General features: G+C 48.8%; 1 protein-coding gene across 1 annotated transcript in view; it reads right to left on the reverse strand.

The window, feature by feature from the left end:
• The window catches only part of srgap3 (SLIT-ROBO Rho GTPase activating protein 3), a 71,708-nt gene that overhangs the window by 31,217 nt on the left and 16,921 nt on the right, over nt 1-23,570 (reverse strand). Inside the window, 4 exon segments of the mRNA XM_077014384.1 lie at nt 8,530-8,565; nt 8,567-8,593; nt 13,240-13,402; nt 20,876-21,071. Coding sequence (XP_076870499.1) covers nt 8,530-8,565; nt 8,567-8,593; nt 13,240-13,402; nt 20,876-21,071 — 422 coding nt within the window.

A 23,570-nucleotide genomic window follows, 5' to 3' on the forward strand; every position in this document is an offset into this window, starting at 1 on the left:
GGCAGACAAGCTGATCACACAAGCTGGTATGTACGCACAAGTAAACGCATGAACACTGACACGCACACAAATGGACTTCTTTATTGATATTTAAAAAACACATGTTTTAATGACACCAATCAAATGCATGGTTTGTACAGAAAGGTAAGGTACAAACAAGTGAGCCTGTCTATAGCGGTTACACACAGCACTGTCCATAGCAGAAGTGCTTTACACAAAAAACTAAATGTTTACCTCCAGATATGTCAGCTTGCCCATAATGCTGATATGGAATGGTGTTATAAGTGTTGTATAAGTGGCTGTGCTTTCACCTTTGTGAAACCGACCATGTGAAGCTCCCCCTAATGACGCAATGAATGAAAAGAGCAGACCAGAAATACTTCACTCCATCTACAATTAAAACATCAGGCCATCTCGCTGATACATCAGAAAACGCGTCTCCATAATTCACATCCTGAAACACCTGTGATTTTCTCAAAAATATTTATGTGCACAGACTCCATTGCGGGGGAAAAGAGGATAAATTCACAAATTATCTTACATATTATAACCCCTTAATCATTTCATGTCTAGAAATAAGCATGTCATTATACATTACCTGAGCATATGCTTGCATACTCAGTGTTTAGTGTGAGATTGGGTGTAACATGGAGCAAATATTGAGGGCTGTATCCATAATATCACCTGTACCTGAACCTATAAACTGTTTTATGATTAGAATGAGCCCTTTGTATCTACATCTTCCAATAGAGGCTGCCATGTTGCCCTGCTATGTTTCACCCGAAGCTCAAAGCAGATAAACCAATCATTGGTGACAAGCGTGTGCTCTCCTGCTTGAATACGGTGGGGCTACACCACTGGGTAGAAGATGTACAGAGAAGAACCAGGGGTTGCTGCTTTTGCTGGATAACCATTTTCTGTTGTAAAATTTCAGTACCCACATTTTGACAAGTGGGAGATTCATACTTTATTTACACAGGAACACACAAAGGAGGGCGACTTGCCGTCGTCAAAGAGACGAAAGCACGAGGCACAATGAAAGCAGGGCATGCGACGGTGCTAAACGAGGATGAGGATGATGAAAAAGGGCTGATGCGGGACGAAAGTTTCAGGAGTGATGCAGAAGTGGCCTGCTTCCCGCTGCACAGGTAATCCAGCGCTCCCATCTAACAGCGCTGCAGATAGCCTTAGCTAAAACATGGTCATGGATGTAGCTACCAGAACATGGAGCGTTGCACGTGTGTGCTGAAAAATATCTAACTGCTACCAGGCCTGTCATTTTTTGTTCATTTAAATAACATTTGATCACATGGAAGCTATAACCTATAGTTATGCTTACTAAATAAGTAGATAACTTCTACATTTATTTCTAGATTAACTTCATCGTCAAGTAACCTTATCTTTCATATTATGGCTAATTATGGTTATATAGGACTGGCGTCCTGCCCTTGGTGTACCCTGCCTTCGCCCGGAGATGCTGGGATTGGCTCCAGCCCCCCCGTGACCCCGGCTAGCGGGATTCAGTCGTTCGGATAATGGATGGATGGATGGATATGGTTATATATGCCAACTTTGGAAGTAGCTTGAAAAGTGTGGGGTGAAACATTCAGCCATTTGAAATCTGCAGCCTCACCACTAGATACCTTTAAGCCTTACACACTGCCCCTGGGTCGGTAACACCTGAAGTCTGATTTTAATTGTAAAAACTAAAATGTCCTCATTAAGAGATTAAAAAAAACCCAGCCGAGGAGAGACGTACTGGTGGCCCCTGCAGTCTGAGTCCAGTGGAGTGTTTCTGAAGCTCACGCCGATGTGGTCAGGAGAGATATGCGCAGGTGTTCGACGGAAATGACACGCTGTGCTGCCTCCACCGTTAAAAGTCACGCTCGCGCTGACATCGCTGTCCTTCACTACACACTCGGTGAGGCTCACTGGCATGGAGCCAGCGTGTGTCCACTTTACACTGACCCCTGCCCAGTTGTACAGGTCATTAAGGTCCAGCCACTCAGACCAAACCCCCAAATACAGCTGTCCTATCCAACAGAGTTCAATCTTCCTCAAAATTCAGGTGTTGTTCCCCATTTCAGATAAAAAAAAGTGCTAAGCTTTAGTGAGAGGCCATTTCGTCGACGGGTGTCATCATTACTGTTGAGCCCTTTTTGGGCGAGGAACTTTTTGGGGATAAATACCCTCAAAATGCAGGTCCCTCAGGACACCAACACGCTGTTCGTAGAAGATACCTCATGATGTGTTCCAACACAGGTTCTAACAGCCTGCACAGTGCTGTTGTTCGGATCGCACAGAACCTACTGATGTATATGGACACTGGCAAAAAGATGTCGTACTTTGGCCAGAGTGATTTGGCTCATACCCTCTTCCCTCATCATCAAGGGCAGGGGAGACAATCTCCGAATACGCTCATATCTCTTCCACCCGTTCCCAACACTCAAGAGTGATGGTACATTTGTGCCATAGAATAAAAGACTGCTTCGTGATGTCGGCGTACTGGTGCACGTGGTCTACATTTCCTGCACTGCTTCTCTCAGCACGTTCAGGTTCTTTCACGTGTCCTTCACGTGTCCTGCACACCATCCCCACTCACCTCAACAGGGTTAGGAAGAGAATACATCAGGTGGATTGTTCTATCCAAAACAGCCACTGACTGGCTGCTAAAATAAGCTTCCCTGCACTCCATGGGTAACCAGTTCTAATTTTAAAAGAGACTGGGTCGAAGAGCCTCCACAAATATCTTGAAGAAAGTCTTGTAAACATTCTTAATAAAGTCACTATATACCTGAGGTATGCATGTTTCTTCCAGAGCTCCAAACAGAAGTTTTTGTGAGGTAAAATGTGTTCATCAGTTGCCTTTCCATATATGCTTTCAACCTGGTGAACATCCACTAGCCACAGAAGACTCCATGCAAACAGACACATCATGAACAGTGTGTAGACTGTTGGTAATAGACAAGATGTGTTGTGGGGCCTCCAGGCATATTGTTAATGATCATTATTATAAGACATATATTCACAATTACCAATATTTCTAGCTGTCGATTGGATGTTAACACTTGATAAGTCACTTATTTCCACTGGCCTCAGCTCCTCACAGTGATATGGAGACATCCAGGTTCAGGCATGTACACACACCCACATACCAATACCACAGTGATGGTGACACACACACAGACCTGTATATCACCAAGATGAATAAACACACACAGAGCTGCACCTCCATCCATTGTATTAGTGAAGTCATTATTTTTCACAGAAATGGGCACACCAAAGGAAACTTTCGCTATATATTAAAAAAGTGGTGGAAGAGTCTTCCCTGTAACATTCAGCTTAAAATACCATGTTCTTAAAGTCAAGGCAAGTTAATTTGCATAGTTTTATTTAACTTTTCATACACACTAGTAATTCAAAGTGCCTAAACTTCTCTCTCTCTCACACACAGAGAAATTCATACACACACACACACACACACACACACACACACACACACACACACCACCCACCCACCCACCCACCTTTAAAGGCCCTCAGTTTTTGCCTCAGCTGTGAAAGCTCCTGTCTCCCCTGTGCCACAGTGTCTCAGCAAGTGTGTGGCGTTGAGCCACTCACACAGGATGGCCGCAAACCTTTTTCTTTCTTTTATTAAGGCGAACAATTCCTGCTACGAACAGAGTTGTAAATACCAACACCGACACAGTTATCCTCTGGTTTCAAGAATCAGAGATACAGGAGCCACACTAGGCTTAAAGACCTTTGCTAACCCAGCACCAGACAACACTGCACACACTCCCGATCACGCAGGCTAATACGTCTCAGTGTGACATTCCCGATACACTAATATGCCCGGTCGCATTTATATTTAAGCGTGCTCCCTGTGTCATTAGAAGGCGGGTATCCTCGGCTCGGTTCCCGCAGCTCGTTAGGGAGGGGAGGAGCCAGCCGTTTGCTTAGGGACTGCACCCTGGCCCTTTACAGCTCTGGCTCCAGCGTAAACACACGGGCGGGAGGGGTCCATTAAAGCGCTTTGCCGGTGTCTCCTCCCTCGGAGGCCACGCTCCTGCCGTTCCTGTAAAGGGCAAAGGTCATTCGGATGCAGCGTCACAGAAGGGGAAGGAAGTCAACACATTTCCCACACGCTAGCGTAGCATTGGCAGTTCGCGCGGTGCAGATTAGGCTGACAGGTCCTACAACGCCCGATAAGCCTGCTCAGATGGCCTGCGAAGAACTGATGCATCTTATTTTCAGTTTATGGCGCCATTTATTGATCGGTGCTGGGCGGTTTTATGCGAGTCAACAGCTGGGCCTTTTATGGAGCACTGGGTCCCGGTGACACACGTCTGCAGCCCTCCACACACACACACACACACACACACACACACACACACACACACACACACACACACACACACACACACACACACACACACACACACACACACACACACACACACACACCAAATAAAAGCCTCACACTCATAATCACACCCACGCTACCATCCGTAGGCAAACCGAAATCTGGAACAAACGTAATCAGACAGAAAAACAAAGAACGGTGCCCTCGCGTGCGTTCCAGCAGGACTCGGGAACCCGCGGCCCATCCAGTCCAAACCAGCCAACCAACAACTTACTCCTCTACAGAAAGAAAGAAAGAAAAGAAAAGAAAGAAAGAGAAGAAAGGGGTTTGCAAGCTCACTGTGGCCCAAAGCCCTGCAGCTGGTGAACGGTATGCACAGGCCTGCAGGGGAGAGCCAGGCACAGTGTCTGATTGGAGGACCAGGCTCTTTACCCAAAGAGCACCGTCCCAACGCGGGCCCAGCACCGTCCCAACACGGGCCCAGCACCGTCCCAACACGGGCCTGCAGTGGCCCGCGGGCCCAGCACCGTCCCAACACGGGCCCAGCACCGTCCCAACGCAGGCCCAGCACCGTCCCAACACGGGCCCAGCACCGTCCCAACGCGGGCCCAGCACCGTCCCAACACGGGCCTGCAGTGGCCCGCGGGCCCATAATTAAATTCTATGCGGGGGTTATAATTTGGCCTCATGACACTTTAAGGAAATGTAGACCAAGTGATGCAAACAAATAATTTAAATTTCTCTGCTGAAATGATAGGAAACTGCAGAGGTTATTAATAAATTACTATTGCTAAAAATTACTACTAAATCACTCATTTAAAATAGAAACAGTGCCTCTTTTATAGTGGCTTGTCAATGGTTTGGTTACTAAACTAAAATTGCCATTAATGATGAAAAGAAACATCACCTGTATATGCGACTGCAACACTCTACACTGTATCTCACACCCCAGTGTTACGGTCAAGCCCCTTGGCAGCTGAGCATGGGAAAGAAACAAAACAAAGCAGGAGTCCCTAAATCACCTTCTAGAAGCTTCTAGAAGGCCCTGCATGGCACTGAAAGGCCAAACCGGGTAAGGCGACACAGTCACATCTGGGGCGCCGTTAGGACACAAACCACAATGCAGCTGCAGCCTCATTGGCTATTTGTCCAGGATGCTGGATGAGAGCTGTTTTCCTGCTTTATAAAGGCCAGGCTTATAAGTGGATCAACGAGGCCAATTCATTATGCGAACAGGCCCAGGGTGCAGAGCACAGATCTGCAGAGGCCCCTGGTGTGCTTTTGTCTTCTGCTTTGGAGCACTGTCAAACGAAGGCCAGTAATTGGCCGTACTGCAGCGGAGAGTGTGCAGTCTCTCTACCACATCTCATTCCTCATTCCCAACACATAATTCCACAAATGGCCGGCCTACTACTAATCAATACCCAAGCCTACAGGCCTGGGCTGAGATTTATTTTTATTTTTTTTACCCCTTTCAATTATTCATTTACTTTTGTTGTTTTTAATTATGGAGTCCTGCATCCTTCAGTGAGGATCGAGTCATGCATTGTTTGAGGTTATTATGTTTTCTGAGAGAAATATTTTAATTTTCACATGAAAGTAGGAAACAAAAGCAGGATGTGTGAAGCTTTTAAAATCACCATCTCTGAGCACCAAGAATCCCTAATTGCAAATATACCTCGAAATACAGTAGAATAATCTGAAACCATAATATTGAGGTATATGTATTAAACACATCCCAATACAATAGCCTATTGGATGCAACAGGATCCCAGGATAAGTCCTGTCTACCCGTAGCAGCTCCAGTCTCTTGCTGTTTTTGGACGATATCTGCATAACTGTACCATTGCCGACAGGAGATGTTTAGATGTTGTGCTGCTCTTCACAAGAATCCAAAACATCAGAGCTGAAGCGAGCGCCCTGTTAGGCCCTACAGTCGTGCACCGCACCGTAAGGCGGGGTGCTGGGAGTCACAGATAACACTTCTCTTCTAGATCCCCCCCCCCCCCCAGACGCATAATCCTCCCTGCCGGGTGACCTTGGCATGTGCAGTGCCTCTCCTGTTCCCCAGCCTGTTCTAGCAACCGTTGAAGCAGCAAAAGTGCATTCTGGTAAACGTCTTCGAGCGCCAGCCCGGCGCGTGGACGAATCGGGCGAGAAGGTGCGCCAGGAGGACCCGCCTAACGCTCACCGTCCATCAGAGCTCGGCAGACCCCCCTCTGCCAACTCCGCCGGTGTTTTCTGGAGCAGGCCGCGTGGGGAGCCGGCCCAGGCAGCCGGGGGAGGGCCGTTCAGCCCTCGGGGTTTACTACCCCCCCCCCCACCCCCCCCACCCTGTCTGGACACCATTTGCTTTTACTGTATGATACTATAATGGACTTTTTTTCCCCTCTTATTTTCACTTATTTCCCATGGGGTGACAAAGGCTGCCACAAAAAGCCCAAATTTTCTTTATCATGTATCATTGACATTGTTGCATTTTGGAATATCACATGTGACAGAGAAAATTAGGACACTATTGTCCTTCCAGAAGAGTAGGTGGCCACAGTCTCCAGACACACACACACACACACACACACACACACACACACAGGCTTTATCTTGCACCTACTGCTGTCTGACATAATGGTTTTGCGTTACCTCAATCTATCAGAAGCTTAGTGCAATCTGTGCAGTTTGCAAAGTTAATATGCAGCTCTAGCAGTGTGAGTATGAGGAAATTAAACACACTGCAGTAGCGTTTTCCTCACTGCTAACAGGGCAGCTGATGGAGTGAGCAGAGGTGGAGACGCCATCGGGCTGCACCCTTCTCCACCTGCTACTACTGCTGCTCCCGGCTACGTGAATGATGCCAGGACAAGCAGAAAAGCTGAGGGGGGAGAAACCAGGATGAGAGAGGGAGAGAGGGAGGGAGAGGAGAGAGAGAGAGAGAGAGAGAGAGAGAGAAGGCAAGAAAGGAAGCGAGAGTGGGAGAGAGAGAGAGAGGGAGAGAGAGAGAGTGACAGACAGAGAGAGAGAGACAGTGGAAGTGAGAGTGAGAGTAGAGAGTGAGAGACAGAGAGGAAATGAGAGTAGAGAGAGAGAGAGAGAGAGAGAGAGAGAGAGAGAGAGGAGAGAGAGAGGAGAGAGAGAGAGGAGAGAGAGAGAGAGAGAGAGAGAGACCATGGTGTCCTTTACTTCTTGACTGAGGAGGAAAGTCTCCAACATCATTGTGTGATTAAGCTGAAAGGCGGAGAGGGATGGAGGGATACAGTCAAACCGCAGAGGGATGTTCTGCTGCGGTGGGGAACCTGGACCGGTTCTCACACACACGCTCGCACGCACACACACACACACGCTCGCTCGTGGAAGTCATTTAAAAAGGGATCAGTGCAGTTGAGAAAGCCCACAGGCACTTTTTCATCAGCTACTACCATTACTGGCATCACTATGGATACCATCACTGTTGTCACAATCTGTCTACTGCACACTAGCTCCACACTTTCAATCTGTCTACTGCACACTAGCTCCACACTTTCAATCTGTCTACTGCACACTAGCTCCACACTTTCAATCTGTCTACTGCACACTACCTCCACACTTTCAATCTGTCTACTGCACACTACCTCCACACTTTCAGTCTGTCTACTGCACCCTACCTCCACACTTTCAATCTGTCTACTGCACACTACCTCCACACATCCAACAGCGAGGCATCAGTAGCAGCGGCTGCCTCCTTCACGCAGCTCTGGCCAAGGATGACAACCGCAAGCCAAATGCCGCGTTGCTATGGTGAGGGGTGTGACCCACTGAAAAAGACCAGTGCTGAACGGAGAAATGGAAGGATGGAGAGAGGTGAAGAGAGAAAGAGATGGAGGGAGGTGAGGAGAGAGATGGAGGGAGGGAGATGAGCAGAGAGAGAGATGGGAGGGAGGGGGAGAAAGGGAGAGGGAGAGAGAGGGAGAGAGAGAGATGGAGGGAGGTGAGGAGAGAGATGGAGGGAGGGAGATGAGCAGAGAGAGAGATGGAGGGGAGAGAGAGAGAGAGAGAGAGAGACGGAGGGAGAGAGAGAGAGAGACAGAGGGAGAGAGAGAGAGAGAGAGAGAGAGAGAGAGAGAGACAGAGGGAGAGAGAGAGACAGAGGGAGAGAGAGAGAGAGAGAAGGGGAGGGAGGTTCTACTCACAGTGTAAAGCTCATTCGTCACCTTCACCAACTCTTCGTCGCATCTGAATGCCAATTTCTTTACTCTGGAGAAGAAGAAATAAAAAAATCAGGTGAATAAAGGTTACAAATTTCATGTTGTGCTGTTAGGTAGAACACATGCTTAGACACAAGACATGTTAAATCACAAGGGTTTGACCCACAGATGAAAACAAACTGTACATAAATCCAAATAAATAAAACAGGCTGAACGGCATTAACACACATTAACATGTTTCCTACAGTTCACATTGTTTAACGTGCAACGTTCATCCACCTGACATGGTAACGGCCACAGCCTGCGGGAGCACCAGCAAGCACCAGCGTTTAGATGTACGTCAGACGTTCTTTAGATCTCCTAAACCGGCACGTCTGCAGCTGCTGTGATGCGTGTGCCCTCTGCGCTGCTGTGGTTACGTCGAGCACCGCGTATATACGACTCGTCCTTTCATTAGGCCAGCGTCGCACCACGACAACACCCAAACCTGCCGCATCGCTCCAGAAAAACCTCAGGGCCGTGATCACAGTGAAACGCAGCGATATGCGACGCCGTCTTTCATCAGGGTGGTCTTTCATGTCTGACCGAGGCCTTTCGGGCGTGCACACACCACAAGCCAAGGGAAGGGCGCAGGATAGGCAGGGCCGGGTCTGTAGTTAAGCCCAGGTTTAGCTGCTAGCGTCCTGCTGCTGCCTGCTATGACCAGCGTGTGCACAAAAAGAACATCTTTAAGGCAAGACGTCCCCACCCCACACAGCTATAGCAGAGACTTCGCGGCCTGTATCCATTACGCAAAGCCTAAGGCAAAATAAGCCATGAAGTCACAGCATCAATTTCTATCCATGTGATGGCAAAAAGTAATGCATGTTTCTCTTTATTGCATATTATATAAAACATGCATCATCATATTAATACAGACATTTTACAAATTGTATTCTAACTATGATATTAATCCTAGAATCTGCCTAACCTCTACATATACGTTACTATGACGATAAAAAGTAATAAGGAAGATGTTCAAAATAATTATTTTGTACCATCTGCCACACTGCCCTCCCACACAAAAAGCACACGCTCACCCTCACCCCATAGCCACACCCACACCCTTGACCACGCCCTTAGCCACGCCCACACCCAGCCCTGGTTCACAGTGAGCACAGAGTGAGAAAACTCGCAGCACTTGTGGCGCTGGTGCCTGAGCAGGTGAGACAAATTGAGAAATGTAGGCGGAGCGGAGCAGCAGGTGAGAACAGGCGGCTTCAAACGGACTGAAACGCTGCTACTCCTTCGCTGGAGAATCCCAGACGCCTCCGGCTCAGGAGCAAAAGCACAAAGGTGTTCGAGAGCCTCGCGGGTAAAAGCTTCACTACATTTTCTTTTCGGCCACCGTGACAGTGCGTGGGCGAACTGAGCCAAGCTGGTGTGAATTATATTCTAATCACAGACATTTTTAGCTAACGTTATATCTTTTTTTTTTCTTTTCAAATTACAGCAACTTTTAATTTTGATAAAGATGTACAAAGGTCCCTCTCAGTGTCATCATGTAAAATGAGTAGACTGTGTTAACCGTGGATCATTTCACAGGAGGGAGTCTAATACAAATGTTCTCCCCATAACACAGAATGACTAACATGACTGTGTGTGTTCACCTCGCATGTGGCTGCATTTACACTTACAGCATTATATATTGAAGTATTTAGACAGATGCAGTTGCGTTTGCCTTTAAGGTTGGGGCTACATCGTCTTCATGTGCACTGGGGTTTTCTCCCCTGGCATCAGCTGGGATGATTCATCTCACTCCCCAAATGCCCATTCATGTGATAAATCACAAAGAGCTTTAATAACCAACGATCAATAGAGCCTACAGCATCAGTGCAGAGTGAGCACAGGACTACGCGTCAGGATCAACGCTCTCTCCCCTCGCCCCGGCTCTTCCCCCCCTCTCGTCTCCCTCCCTCTCAGTCACTCCCTCTCTCTCTCCCTCCCTCTCACCATCAGCTGCCCTCTTTCTCCCCCTCCCTCTCACCATAACTCCCTCGCTCTCCCTCCCTCCTCTCAGTCACTCCCTCTCTCTCTCCCTCCCTCTCACCATCACTCCCTCTTCTCTCCCCCTCCCCTCTCACCATAACTGCCCCTCTCTCTCTCCCTCTCACCATCACTCCCTCTCTCTCCCTCCCGCTCAGGTCCTAGCACCCTCTCTCTCCCTCCCTCTCACCATCACTCCCTCTCTCTCCCTCCCTCTCAGTCACTCCCTCTCTCTCTCCCTCCCTCTCACCATCACTCCCTCCCTCTCTCTCCTCTCCCTCCCTCCCTCTCTCTCTCCCTCCCTCTCTCTCTCTCTCTCCATCACTCCCTCTCTCTCTCCCTCCCTCTCTCTCCTCCCTCTCCTCTCCATCCCTCCTCTCTCTCTCCCTCTCACCATCACTCCCTCTCATCATCACTCCCTCTTTCTCCCCCACCCCTCTCACCATCACTTCCCTCTCTCTCACCATCACTCCCTCTCCTTCTCCCTCTGTCTTACCATCACTCCCTCTCTCTCTCCCTCTCTCTCACCATCACTCCCTCTCTCTCCCTCTGTCTTACCATCACTCCCTCTCTCTCTCCCTCCCCCTCACCATCACTCCCTCTCTCTCTCCCTCCCCCTCACCATCACTCCCTCTCTCTCTCCCTCTGTCTTACCATCGTCCCTCTCTCTCTCCCTCCCTCTCACCATCACTCCCTCCCTCTCACCATCACTCCCTCCCTCTCACCATCACTCCCTCTCACCATCACTCCCACTCCCTCTCTCTCACCATCACTCCCTCCCTCTCTCCCTCCCTCTCACTATCACTCCCTCTCTCACCATAACTCCCTCTTCCTCCCTCCCTCCCTCCCTCCCTCTCACTATCACTCCCTCTCTCACCATAACTCCCTCTCTCCCTCCCTCCCTCTCGCCATCACTTCCTCTCCATCCCTCTCACCATCACTCCCTCTCTCTCTATCCCTCTCATCATCACTCCCCTCTCTCTCACCGTCACTCCCCTCTCTCTCATCATCACTCCCTCTCTCTCTCCCTCCCTCCCTCTCACCATCACTCCCTATCTCTCTCCATCACTCCCTATCTCTCTCCATCCCTCTCACCATCACTCCCTCTCTCTCACCATCACTCCCTCTCTCTACCTCCCTCTCACCATCACTCCCTCTCTCTCTCCATCACTCCCTCCTTCCCGATCATTCTCCATATCCATTTCTCCCTCCCTCGATCTTTTCTCCTCCCTCTTTGTCTCAAAGAGAGGAATTGAAAGAAGCTTTATTGGCATGACAGTAATTTACAACATCCCCCCCCCCCATCACCCTCATACACTATCCCAGTCTCCACCTCTGTGTATGTATGGACAGGAGAATTCTCATCTCGTCTTCTAGTCTCTGTCTGATGATTAGTGCTCACATTGAGAGAGCCATTCACTCAATACTGCAAGTTCTGTTGGCTTTTCACCCAATTGTCCAAACTTAGAAAACCCAAACAGAACGTTTGTGCCAGTCCCCAAACAGAGTCCAAGCGTACTGTATAATTAACATGTTTTATTAACGGCATATCCAGGAGCTAGCAGACAGGTGTTCAGGCGCACTGCAACGCTGCCTGCTTCATGCAGACAGACTGGGACATGTACGCGCTCATCCATGAAGTGGATAAAAGGAAGGAGATCCTACAGCTAGGTCAGCTCTGGGTATAGATGCCCTGTTAAACCTACAGTACTGTACACTGTGTAAAGGTGCCAGGCTTTTAGCCCCAGGCTGCAAAGACCTGCAGCTATAAGAAACCAGACTGAGCCTCTGTGTGTGGGGGGGGGTGGGGAGCGATGACTCTGAATGAATTCAGACACAAAAAATAAACATTTCCATCTACTGCCAACCCAGAAAATACGCTGGCTGACGTCAAAGCCCAGCGGAGACTCTTCAGGCCCGAGTGGTGTCGCCCAAGCAGAGCTGTTTCCGAGCTCCTATCCGAACTCTAAGGCTAAACAGCACAAAACGCCTGTGGAATGGTGCGTGGATGTGACAACCAAGAGGAGATTTGAAGCTTCAAGCATTTTCATGCACTGCTGCACACTAATAAAAGCCATTTAAATATTTGTTAGTTCACTCAACAACTAATAATCAACTTTCACACGTTTGTCTCGCTACCTCACGTCACACGACTCTGAACGCTAAGCCCACGCCTCCAGCTGTGGAGTGAGGCGTTCAGCCACGAGCGGTCGAACACTCGTGCGTCTCACTCCGCCTCTGACGACTGCCGGGGCTCCACATACAGGAAGCAGCGGCAGGTGTAAACACGCCGCCGCTATTCAGCTCGGACCTCAGGAATGCGGGCTATGTACTGAGCATGCCCGGCGGGGAGCGCGTGCCCGGTAGCGACGGTCCGGTTTCACGGCGTACCGAGGAACGTAGCTCCATCGCAGGCGAACACGGCACTGGAGCGAGTCGACACACGTTCGTTTAATGTGGGCTTGGGATGACTTCTCATCTCTAATTTCAAAGAGCTACATTTAGTCATTTTGGAGGAAATGTGTAATATGCTGTAGAGGAGAGCACATCTAGACCGTTTAATATTAATGCTAGAAGAGGTTGTTAACAAGGACGTCTCTCTGGGTGTGTGCACGTCTGTCTTTGTATGAGTGCGCAGCTGAGCCTGAGGACCAGATAGAGGGTTCTGACCTTTTTGAAAAGCCGAATGACATCCTCGCTGATCTGAGCCAGGCGGACGATGACGTTGTTGATGTAGATGTCATTCAGTGTGGCGTGGTCTCTACTCTCCCTCCGAGTCTGGTTCAGGACCAGGTACCAACAGTTCACTGAGGACAGGAGGTGCTGGTCCTTCCTGAGGGAACAGTAAAAGAACACAGGCGTTTTGAAGACTGCAAAAAACGATGACAGAGACTGAGAGAGACTGAGAGAGAGAGAGAGAGAGAGAGAGAGAGAGAGAAAATATATAACAAGACAAACTAAAAATGAATGGTTCATGCTGTTAGTCTGTCGGTTCCGTATGGAATACATCAGCAGGACTTCAGTTTATGTTGTTAGGCTCATTACACAGCCCAAAATAATTTGCCTTAACTGCAGCCCAACTAAACAATACACATTTTCTGTAGCTCATGAATGTCCATTAATCTTTGGAGAAGTATGAAAGTACACCAACGTTTAATTAACTTACTTTCTATTTTTGCCAAAATCATGTTTTTTTATGTTTAGCCTGGTTTTCTCCTTGCTGTGTTGTGAACGGACATGTGGCCATCGCTCAGTAATAACTCAGCCACAGGCCTCAGAGAGCATTTATCTTTGTGCATTGTTTCCATTGAATAACTCAGCCAGCACAACACGAACCATCCCCCCCTACCCCGTCACCCACACCTACCCCCTCACCCACACCTGCTCCCCTCACCACACCTGCCCCCCTCACCCACACCTACCCCCTCACCACACCTGCCCCCTCACCACACCTTGCCCCCCTCATCCACACCTACCCCGTCACCCACACCTGCCCCTCACCACACCTGCCCCCCTCATCCACACCTACCCCGTCACCCACACCTGCCCCCTCACCACACCTGCCCCCTCACCACACCTGCCCCCCTCATCCACACCTACCCCGTCACCCACACCTGCCCCCTCACCACACCTGCCCCCTCACCCACACCTACCCCCTCACCACACCTGCCCCAAAACACACAATCAAAAAACACGAGTAGTGACAGCACATTGATCAGTTTAGTCCTTAACCCTGCTAATTATAATGCGTTAAGAAGGGATGCTTCATCAAGCTTTCAGGGATTATAGATGAGCACTAATCCCACAAATCCGCCAACACCCACCAATCCCACCGATCCCACCACATCTTCTGTCACCCTCTTATCTCCATCCATCAATCAAGAAGCTCGAGGACGCAGAATGAACAGAATGCTGGGACGAAAAACCCTAAGAAACAGTGAGATTAGCAGGGTGAGCTTCCCGATAAGGGACGTGAGAGTAGGCAAGGCAACCGTCCTCCACGCACGAGGACGAGAGCCAACATCAAAGCACAGACCTTCTGACAGCTAGCAATATGCTAATCACTGCTAATGAAGTGCATATCTCTCTCTTCCAGCATGAGCCTAGCATTATTAACTTGCTAATCCTCCGCACTCTACCAGGGACCAACCGCTAACAAGGTAGCATATGCTAACCGTGTTTCTTTCAAGTCTGCGTGCTGGCAAGAGCCAATTTGTTTTTAACACATTAGGCCTACATCATTGAATTCCACTTGGGCCAGTTGTACAATCTATCGCACAGGTGGTGGGTCAATTATATCCTAAATTAGGCCCTAAACTGTAATTCTGGCTATGCAAGATTTTTCATGAGAAATTACAGCCATAGGCTATACATTTTCCCTTTTTTACATTTTGTGTGTCTCAAAACTCTTACATAATGGATTTTAATCCTGCAGGCAATCATGATTTCATGAACTTGTATATTATGCTCTGTCTATGGAGCCAAGTTGGAGTGTGATTCATCCTCCAGACCATCCAACCCCCCCGAACACCAGCACGCACCCAACCGGACTCCCACCACGGGGGCAAGCATGCTCAGCTGATAAGCCGAATCAAAGGAGCAAAGGACAACTGTCATGACTCAAGCACCCTAGTGTTGTAGAAGTGCTCCAGAAGGGAGTGGAGCAGCCCTGTCTGGCCCGCCCCACGTCCCACGTGAGGCTCAGGACTCCTCGTCTGGAACTGGGTCATCGTCAGCCCTCTGGCCCCCGGGCTACCTTGCCACAAAACCACCGCCTCACCCAGATCCGAGCAGCATCATTGTTCTCTTCACGTTGTTCCTGCATTTCATGTTGAATTTTTTTTCTTTTTTTTTTTTTAAGCCAAAAAAAAAAAAAAACAGCAGGACAAACAGATTTAATTACTCCGTCTTTCATAAAGCTAACTTCCATGACTCCAGGCTGTTGGAATTTTTATAGTGAAAATTCCACAATCAAATGTTAAATCGAGGCCAAACATGACCACGATGTTCCACTCGGAATTTAAACAATACATAAACGTTTTGTGCATTTAAATCTTAAACTACTGATTGTGTGATATCTATCCGAGTTTCCAGTCAAACATGCAGCCAGACCACATGAACACACATTTGGAGAATACACGTCTGCTGATCAGGGCTCTGAGGTGCTTCATCACGCTTATGGTCCGTTTCCTAAAGGAGCCCATTCACTTACTTCATTCACTTGCACACACACACACACACACACACACACACACACACACACACACACACACTCACACACTCACACACTCACACACTCACACACTCACACACTCACACACTCACACACTCACACACTCACACACACAGACCAAACAAGCAAACACTGGAAAGTTCAAAGTTTCAAATACAATCGTGTTCCCAAGTGCTGACCGATCTTTCCCATGTAATCCCATATGAAATATTTATTTATTTTAGTTTATGTGAAAAGCCCCTTTCCGTCTTATTAAAATACATTTGGCTGCTCTGGTGTGACAGCAGCCTTGAGGTAGCTACATGTTGCGCTATGCTAACTCGATCGGTTCCGACAGTGGCAGGGAGCCTCTGGAATTTGCCGATATCCTTCCCAGCAAAGAGTGTCCCGGCGTCAAACCTCACAGGTCGCCATGGCACAATCATATCAGCCTTGGAGCAAGACCCCGGAACTGCAGACACACACAGCTTCGCATGCAAATAGCCCATTTCTGCATAAATAGGGACAAGGGTTTTGATTGGCTAAGAGTGACGAATGGTGTGAACGATGTCGTGACTGGTGAGTGGCTTCTGAATTGGGCAGGACATCATTATATGTCCCAGTTCCAAATTCTCCACATCTTATTTTTACACTAATTTGGTTGAGATCTAGTTTCACAAAAACAGTCAAAGGGCAGCAATCATCTGTTTTTAGCCACACTCGTGTCCTCGTTTGGAAAGCAATTGAGGGTAGCAGGTCAGCTGTTAAACAGGTTAACAGAAACTCTGAGGGCGTTGCCAATTTTAATGTGCCTGGGAGAGTCAGTCAAGTGACTTCACTAAACTCACACCAGATAGATATTACCTTCCCTCTCTATCACTTGCGCACGCACACTTTATTTTCTGTATAGAGTGAGTTCTGGAATAAAAACTTACAGTAACCCTCCCTTACAGACCACAGTCAGACAGCCACCGACCTGTGCCTCTACGCTGGACAGACCAACAACCAGTGGGATGAGTCACAAGGCCTTAAAAAGCCTGGATAATAGCTGTGTGTGTGTGTGTGTGTGTGTGTGTGTGTGTGTGTGTGTGTGTGTGTGTGTAATTTGAGTGGGGTATCATTAGTGTGGATCTGAGAGCAGGCCTACTGGTTCTCAAGCTCCTTAGGGAAATGTCTTGCAGCTGACAAACAGAGCAATATTCCAGCATGCGGGTGCTTTTCCTGCATGCACGCACGCGCGCGCGCACGCACGCACACACACACACACACGCGCGCACACACACACACACACACACACACACACACACCACTTCCGCACTCTCACACTGTCCTTCACCACACCAGCATGAGAACAACACTGCCGTCCTGACAGCAACGATGGCTGAGCACAGAAATACAGAAGATGCAACCGTCAACTTCGGCGAGCTGACGTTAAGGGAATCATTTTGCCCACATGCGAGAGTTCCTACGCTTGTAGGTGTGTTTGTGTGCGCTTCACTGAGGAAATGCTCACGGATTTAAAGATCTCTAACTCAGTCTCATGTGGATGAATGACAAGGCCCTGTTTCTGGGCTTAAAAGGCAGCAGCCTTCTGCATGGTTGCAAACTCTTGCACTCACTCAGACACATCAGGTGTCAAACATCACACAGTTGCCCTCATCCTTTCACAGCAACAGGGTCATCTGACCCCTCACAGCGACAGCACCCAAGTACGAGACTTTCACCCCAGTCACATCAGCTTCTCAGGGAAGAAGAATCAAACATCATATCAAAGAAAGATGGTGTGTGTGTGTGTGTGTGTGTGTGTGTGTGTGTGTGTGTGTGTGTGTGTGTGTGTGCGCACTTCAAAGGCATTTCTACCCTTGTATTTGGAGCTCAGTAAACTCCAGCAATCATTTGCTCCACTTCTATACATACAGACACAAATCAGACTATCGAGGTTTAAAAAGTCCATGACGTTGAATGTCCGAACAAGCATGGTCAGAACCAGAGGGAAGAGGCCATGTTGGATTAAACACTGGATCTGATGCTAACCAGCTAGGATGGGAAAACACACAAAGCATTTTTTAGTTCCGATGCAGCCTAACCAGGCCTCTGAGTTCAGAGTAGACCGGATGGTGGGTATGGAGTAGTATGGAGTATGGAGTCAGAAAGTATTTTAGTCTTTAGAATAAAATACTTTCTGACTCCATACTCCATACTGCAACCGCAGAATGCCTGACATTCTATCACATGCTATGTCATTATTAAAGACTGCTCTGAACATTTCTACCATCGTGCTTGCTTATTGGATCATGTGATCCCTATGACTCAGCAGATCACCCACAACACTCATCAGGCATCATGTGATTGGTCAGGAGACCCACTGCACACAACAACCATTTATGCGAGTGCTCATTTGCATGTGGAAGCCAACACCGCAGTCCGACACATACGGACCCTAGTAAGCGCCGATCGGAAGACGCGTCACACAGAGACGAGGCAAGCGTCAGCTCCTCCGCTTGCGTGCTCTGGGTACGGACTCGGGTAGAGTGTAAATGAAAGTGGGAGGAGACAAGAGCAGGCGGGAGGGGAGGGGCCGTGCGGGAGGGGAGGGGCCGTGCGTGTGCCGACGGTCCACAGCCACGCTGCAGTGCTCCAGGTTTAAAATGCAGACGCGCCATGCTGCAGTGATCTGGGCTCGGCTGGCAGAGGGACAACACCGCAGTGCACTGGGTTCAGTTGGCACAGGAAGCGCTGCAGAGATCGGGGTTCAGGGTAGGCGGGGACACGAAGCAGTGGTCTGGGTTCAGTCTGCAGTGATCTGGGTTCGTTAGGCACGGATAACACCGCAGGGGGTCAAGGGTCAGGGGTCGGGGTTCAGGGTAGACAGGGCTACACTGCAGTGAGCCGGAGGTGAAGAACTGAGCCTTCTTGCCTCGCCAGTGCACTGAACACGTTGGTGAAATCATCTGCCTCCCTTTCACACTGTTGTCACACCAAGACTCCACTGACAAATTAAAACGTTGAGTACAAAAATAAAATGTAGGTTTGTTCTTGGTCATGTACATACTAACATGGTTTTACCAACATCAACAGTCTCTTTTAAGAATTAAAAAAACTGCTACTTCATGACTTTCAAACCTCAAATGAACTTAGTGAACATGCAACATCTCAGCCTTGCCTACACAGAGAACACAATACTAACGCAATCCTGTCCAATCCACTATAAAGTCCCTGTCCCACCACTCAATCAAGAGCACCAACAGGTCTTAAACGACCTCCCACACGCCACAAAAGAGACTTCATATTTTCACACTTGGACACAGTGAGAAACAATGAGAAATTCATTAAAAAGTTGACAATTTTGGCAGAAAGAGAGAAAGCAAGAAAGACAAGAAGAGAAGGACAGAGGGAGAAGAATATATCAACTGTGTAAAGTTTGCAGGGGGGGGGGGGGTATCATGAGAATGGCCATGTGTCTTCCTGGACCAGAGTGGCACTGCTGAAAGTGTTAGCAGAGTTCAAGAGGAAGTCATGGTGTCACACGCAGTCAGAGCACCAGCACTCTCACATACGGCCTGGCACCCAACGCAGAAGAAACAACGCAAAGGCTGTGGTCACACAACAGGTTTCACTTTTACAGGCAGGTATGTGTGTGTGAGTGAGTGCAGCTAGTAAGTGTGTGTGTGTGTGTGTGTGTGTGTGTGTATGAAGAGCTTTCTGTTGGTCTTTGTCTTTGATGTTTTCACAACACAGTAATGGACTACCACACATACGTGTTCATCTCCACCACGTACAGACCTAAAACTCGTCCTAGTCTCGGTGCCATCTCCGTGTTTAGTGGAAGTTCAGCTGCAGCACAAACAACCAACTGACATGAACAATGAACAGAAAAGAGGAAACCAGAAAGAACCTAAAACAGTTACAAAAAACAAACAAGGAAGAAAATGGCCACAAAGAGACCAAACATCTCAGTGTAAAGAACAGACACCTCAGTGTAAAGACATTTGAGTGTAAAGAACAAACATCTCAGTGTAAAGAACAAACATCTCAGTGTAAAGAAGCACAGGGAGCAGCGTGCAGGCTGAGGCAGAGGGCAGCAGGGTCCCGGGCGGCCTGCCCTCACAGCTGCCCCGTGGGACTGTCCCGCAGGGTGAGCGGGGGAAAGAGCTGGCCTAGGGGGCACTCAGACACCCGCCCGTCCTGCTACAGCCGCACTTAATCACACACACACACACACACACACACACACACACACACACACACACACACACACACACACACACACACACACAAATATGCATGCAGACATTCATGCCGCTGCACAGTACAGAGCTGTGCACAAAGCCATATCAGAGTCTTCGATTTCCTGCCCGACACTCTTTTGGCGGTGCAGTCCCCCCAACCCCCCCCCCCCCCCCCCCCCCCCCCCTTCCGCAGAGACCTGACCACACACTCCTCCTGCACATGCAGCACCTTCTCACTGACCCACCTGATAACATCTCACCTGTCATTTCTTAACAAGAGCGTCAGCCACACGACTGTCAGCCCCTCCAAAGCAACAGCAGGGCCTCGTGAGCCCCGCCCCACTGCAGGTCAGGAACGCAGGTCAGGAACGCAGCTCTGGCAGGACACCACAGTGCTCACAAGTGCCTGCTGACCTCATACGCACAAAGTGCTGCTCCATTACGGTTGATGCAGAGCTCCAGGAATGCACCGTTGAGCTCAGAGGCCCTCGATGCAGGGCTGGTCTTACCAGACAGCTTCAGTTCAGTTAAGAGTTACTTTAATTCAACCTTACTGTACAAGTTTGGGGTAGAATGGAGATGCCTTTAGCTGTTTTGCAGTTTTTTAAGGAGATACACGTGGAGCGGGGCACACGTGAAGGACGTGTGCGCCCAGAGGCAAGAGTACAAGCACGCATGAAGACAAGGATCGGGCATGTACAGTAAGGGATAAAAACCACACACACACACAAACACATACACACACACACACACACACACAGTTACGCAAAGAAGACACACGTAGACACACAGTTACGCAAAGAAGACACGTAGACACACACAGACGCCACGCCCTCTTTCCCTCCCCACAGAACCAGTGGCTTACTTGAACTGTTGGTGTTCCCTGGACGAGCGGATCTTGGAGGTGAACCTCTCGGCCAGTTTCTCCAGGCTGCGGGAGTACTCCAGTTGGATTTCTGCCTTGCGGCGGAAAAACTCCTGCAGGTCCTGCAGAAGCTGGATGCGGGACTCCGATTGCTGCTCCAGACACTTAAACTGCTCCACCAGCTGATTACGGATCTCTGGCACACAAGACACACACACACACACACACACACACACACAAAAAAGCTCACATTACCTTCTGCCAGAACAGCACCATGTAATATGATGTTGGCATACACAAAAAATTATACATCAATTACTCTGCATGCTAAATACGTCTTGGATGCTGATGTCTCGATTAACCAGGGTCAGAAGGTTCTGGAGACATTCATTTCAGTTCTTTGACAAGAACCTGCAAAGGAATGGTCTGGTTTGTAACATGTATAGCTATGCTTGTGAGGCACCAAGCTATGATATGAAGGTGCGGTCTGCTGTACAGGAACATGTCTTGGTCTTCCTGAAAGGGTTGTTGCTACTTCAAAGGAAGAAGAAGCTTCTTAAGTGGCTTGACAAGCTGACACACAGGAGGAGTATCATCCCTACATCCGACCTGTTCGCCAAAACCACCTCTGTGGATCCATCAGCGTCTAACGTGCGAAAAGCGAGGCTGCTTTCATGAGTCATGACGAATGCTACTTTAAAATGCACTTAGAACCTCAGGGGGAAGAAGACTCACAACGTGAGGACGTTTTCCGATGGTTTGTTTTTGCTGTGAAATCAGATGTGTGCACGCGGGTAAATGAAGCTTTTTGATGAACATCTGAACATTAACATTTCAAAGGAAAAGGTTTTTTTTTTCTTTCTATTTCTCATTTTGTGTTTAGAGCTGCAGAACACTGACAAAACATTTAAACTGCACCACTAGCTTTAGATGTTGTGACATTACAAAAAAACGATACTTCCAGCCGATACTGCTGAAACAGGGCTGTAAGACGGACAAGAAATTCTTAACATTCTTCTCAACTGTTTGAATGGCTGGGATTCGTCCTGTTCCCCACACATCTGGGGAAGATCTGACTCTGGCTATTGCACTCATGTTGCAGAGAGCAGAAATTTTTGAGGCGTCTTAGAGTACTGATATTACTATAGACCCATGTCATCCATCTACTACAAAATGCACCCAGAGTGCTTAAATACACTGGAAACCAGCTTAGACTGAGAAACATTGTATTTATGGGCTTTCAAAGGTCAAACGTGATAAATTATACCTATAACTGCTGGGCGTGTATACTAGAGCCAAACAGCTCAACGAGCAAGCACCATGGTTGGCGAGAGGGATCCAACATGTTTGTCAACAGCACATGTGGCCCTGTAGCTCCAAGGAACATTTTATTCACGTGACATCATACCAGCTAAGCGCTGCTGGTGTAACGCTACACGAATGTAGGTGTCCCTGCGCTAGCCGGCTCCACAGGGTTCTCCACAGGGTTGACCTGCCTAGCCCCTCCACTTACACCACATGCTTCTGCACGCTGAGACCCGTACCGCCCTTTACATTATACCGCACACATCAGGCCCAGAGCCTGTGGTCCCGGTCTGTGGTCCCGGTCCCGCCACTCTCCCGACCCTTCAAACCCTCCTGGCAACTTTTTTTTCTTTATTTATTTGTTAATTTATTTACTTTCCCTTTGAATCCTTTTGTTTCTTGACAAGCCACGAAGTGCAGGCCAGATCCACTTGGCAGTGGCTCCGTGAGAGCGTAAGGACTTCAGAACCTCTCTCGCGCACACGCTGGCGGGCCGGGTGGGGAAACTGGGTCACGTTGGAAATGATCCTTCAGCCTCTGGCAGAGGCCACGAGCAAATCACAGAGCTCTTCAGCAGAACCGCACCGCGCAGACTTTCTGCACTCGGGGCGATCCTTCACCACGCCTGGGATTCCCAAATCTCCTAGCTGCTCCTCGCAAGCAAAGCCACAGCACTGCGGTTTCTGTCGGTTCGGGTGCACGCCTTACCTCGACATCCTAGACACAATGACTAACTGGGTGCATTAACCCAACAATAGTTCCTTAGGAAGTATTCACATTTTACAAATTCTCCTAACGGGAATGAAAACTTACAGAGCCGATATTAAATAGCACTGCCTTCAATGGCAATACAGCCACGTCCGGCGCTGAGAAATGAGAACATCTAATCTCTTGGCACGCGTGTATCTGCTGCTACGCCTTCCGAATGAATAAGAAATGACTACTCCGCCTTGTGATGGAGGAGGGCGGAGCTTCACAGAAGGACCCGAATCCTGGAAACGCTCGTTTAGAAGTGGACCCTGAGCTTAACCTTTAATTGAAGGGTTGTCCATCTCATACTGTGGTTTGATTAAGGGAAGCTGCAATTACACTGCGTCTAATGCACCCATCCCCTCCCCCACAGCATGGCCTCCCTTTGTCTGTCTGCAGCCCAGGCATATGGGAGGTGGAGAAAGGGGGGGGGGGGGGGGGGGCTGTTATAAAGGCCCAGGCCCACAGACCCAGTGTGCTCAGTGACAGCAGGGAAGTCTTCAGAGCGTTCTCTCATATCCGTGCCTGGAGGGCTCCGGTGCCTGTGAGCGCGGGCGTGCGCTAGTGACGGCAGGTGTCTGTGGCAGAGGAGTGAAATGCTAAATGAGGAAGAGACTGGAGCTTCCTACAACATTTAGTC

The sequence above is a fragment of the Brachyhypopomus gauderio genome, chromosome 8 (assembly GCF_052324685.1).
Source record: "Brachyhypopomus gauderio isolate BG-103 chromosome 8, BGAUD_0.2, whole genome shotgun sequence".
NCBI classification, from domain to species: domain Eukaryota; kingdom Metazoa; phylum Chordata; class Actinopteri; order Gymnotiformes; family Hypopomidae; genus Brachyhypopomus; species Brachyhypopomus gauderio.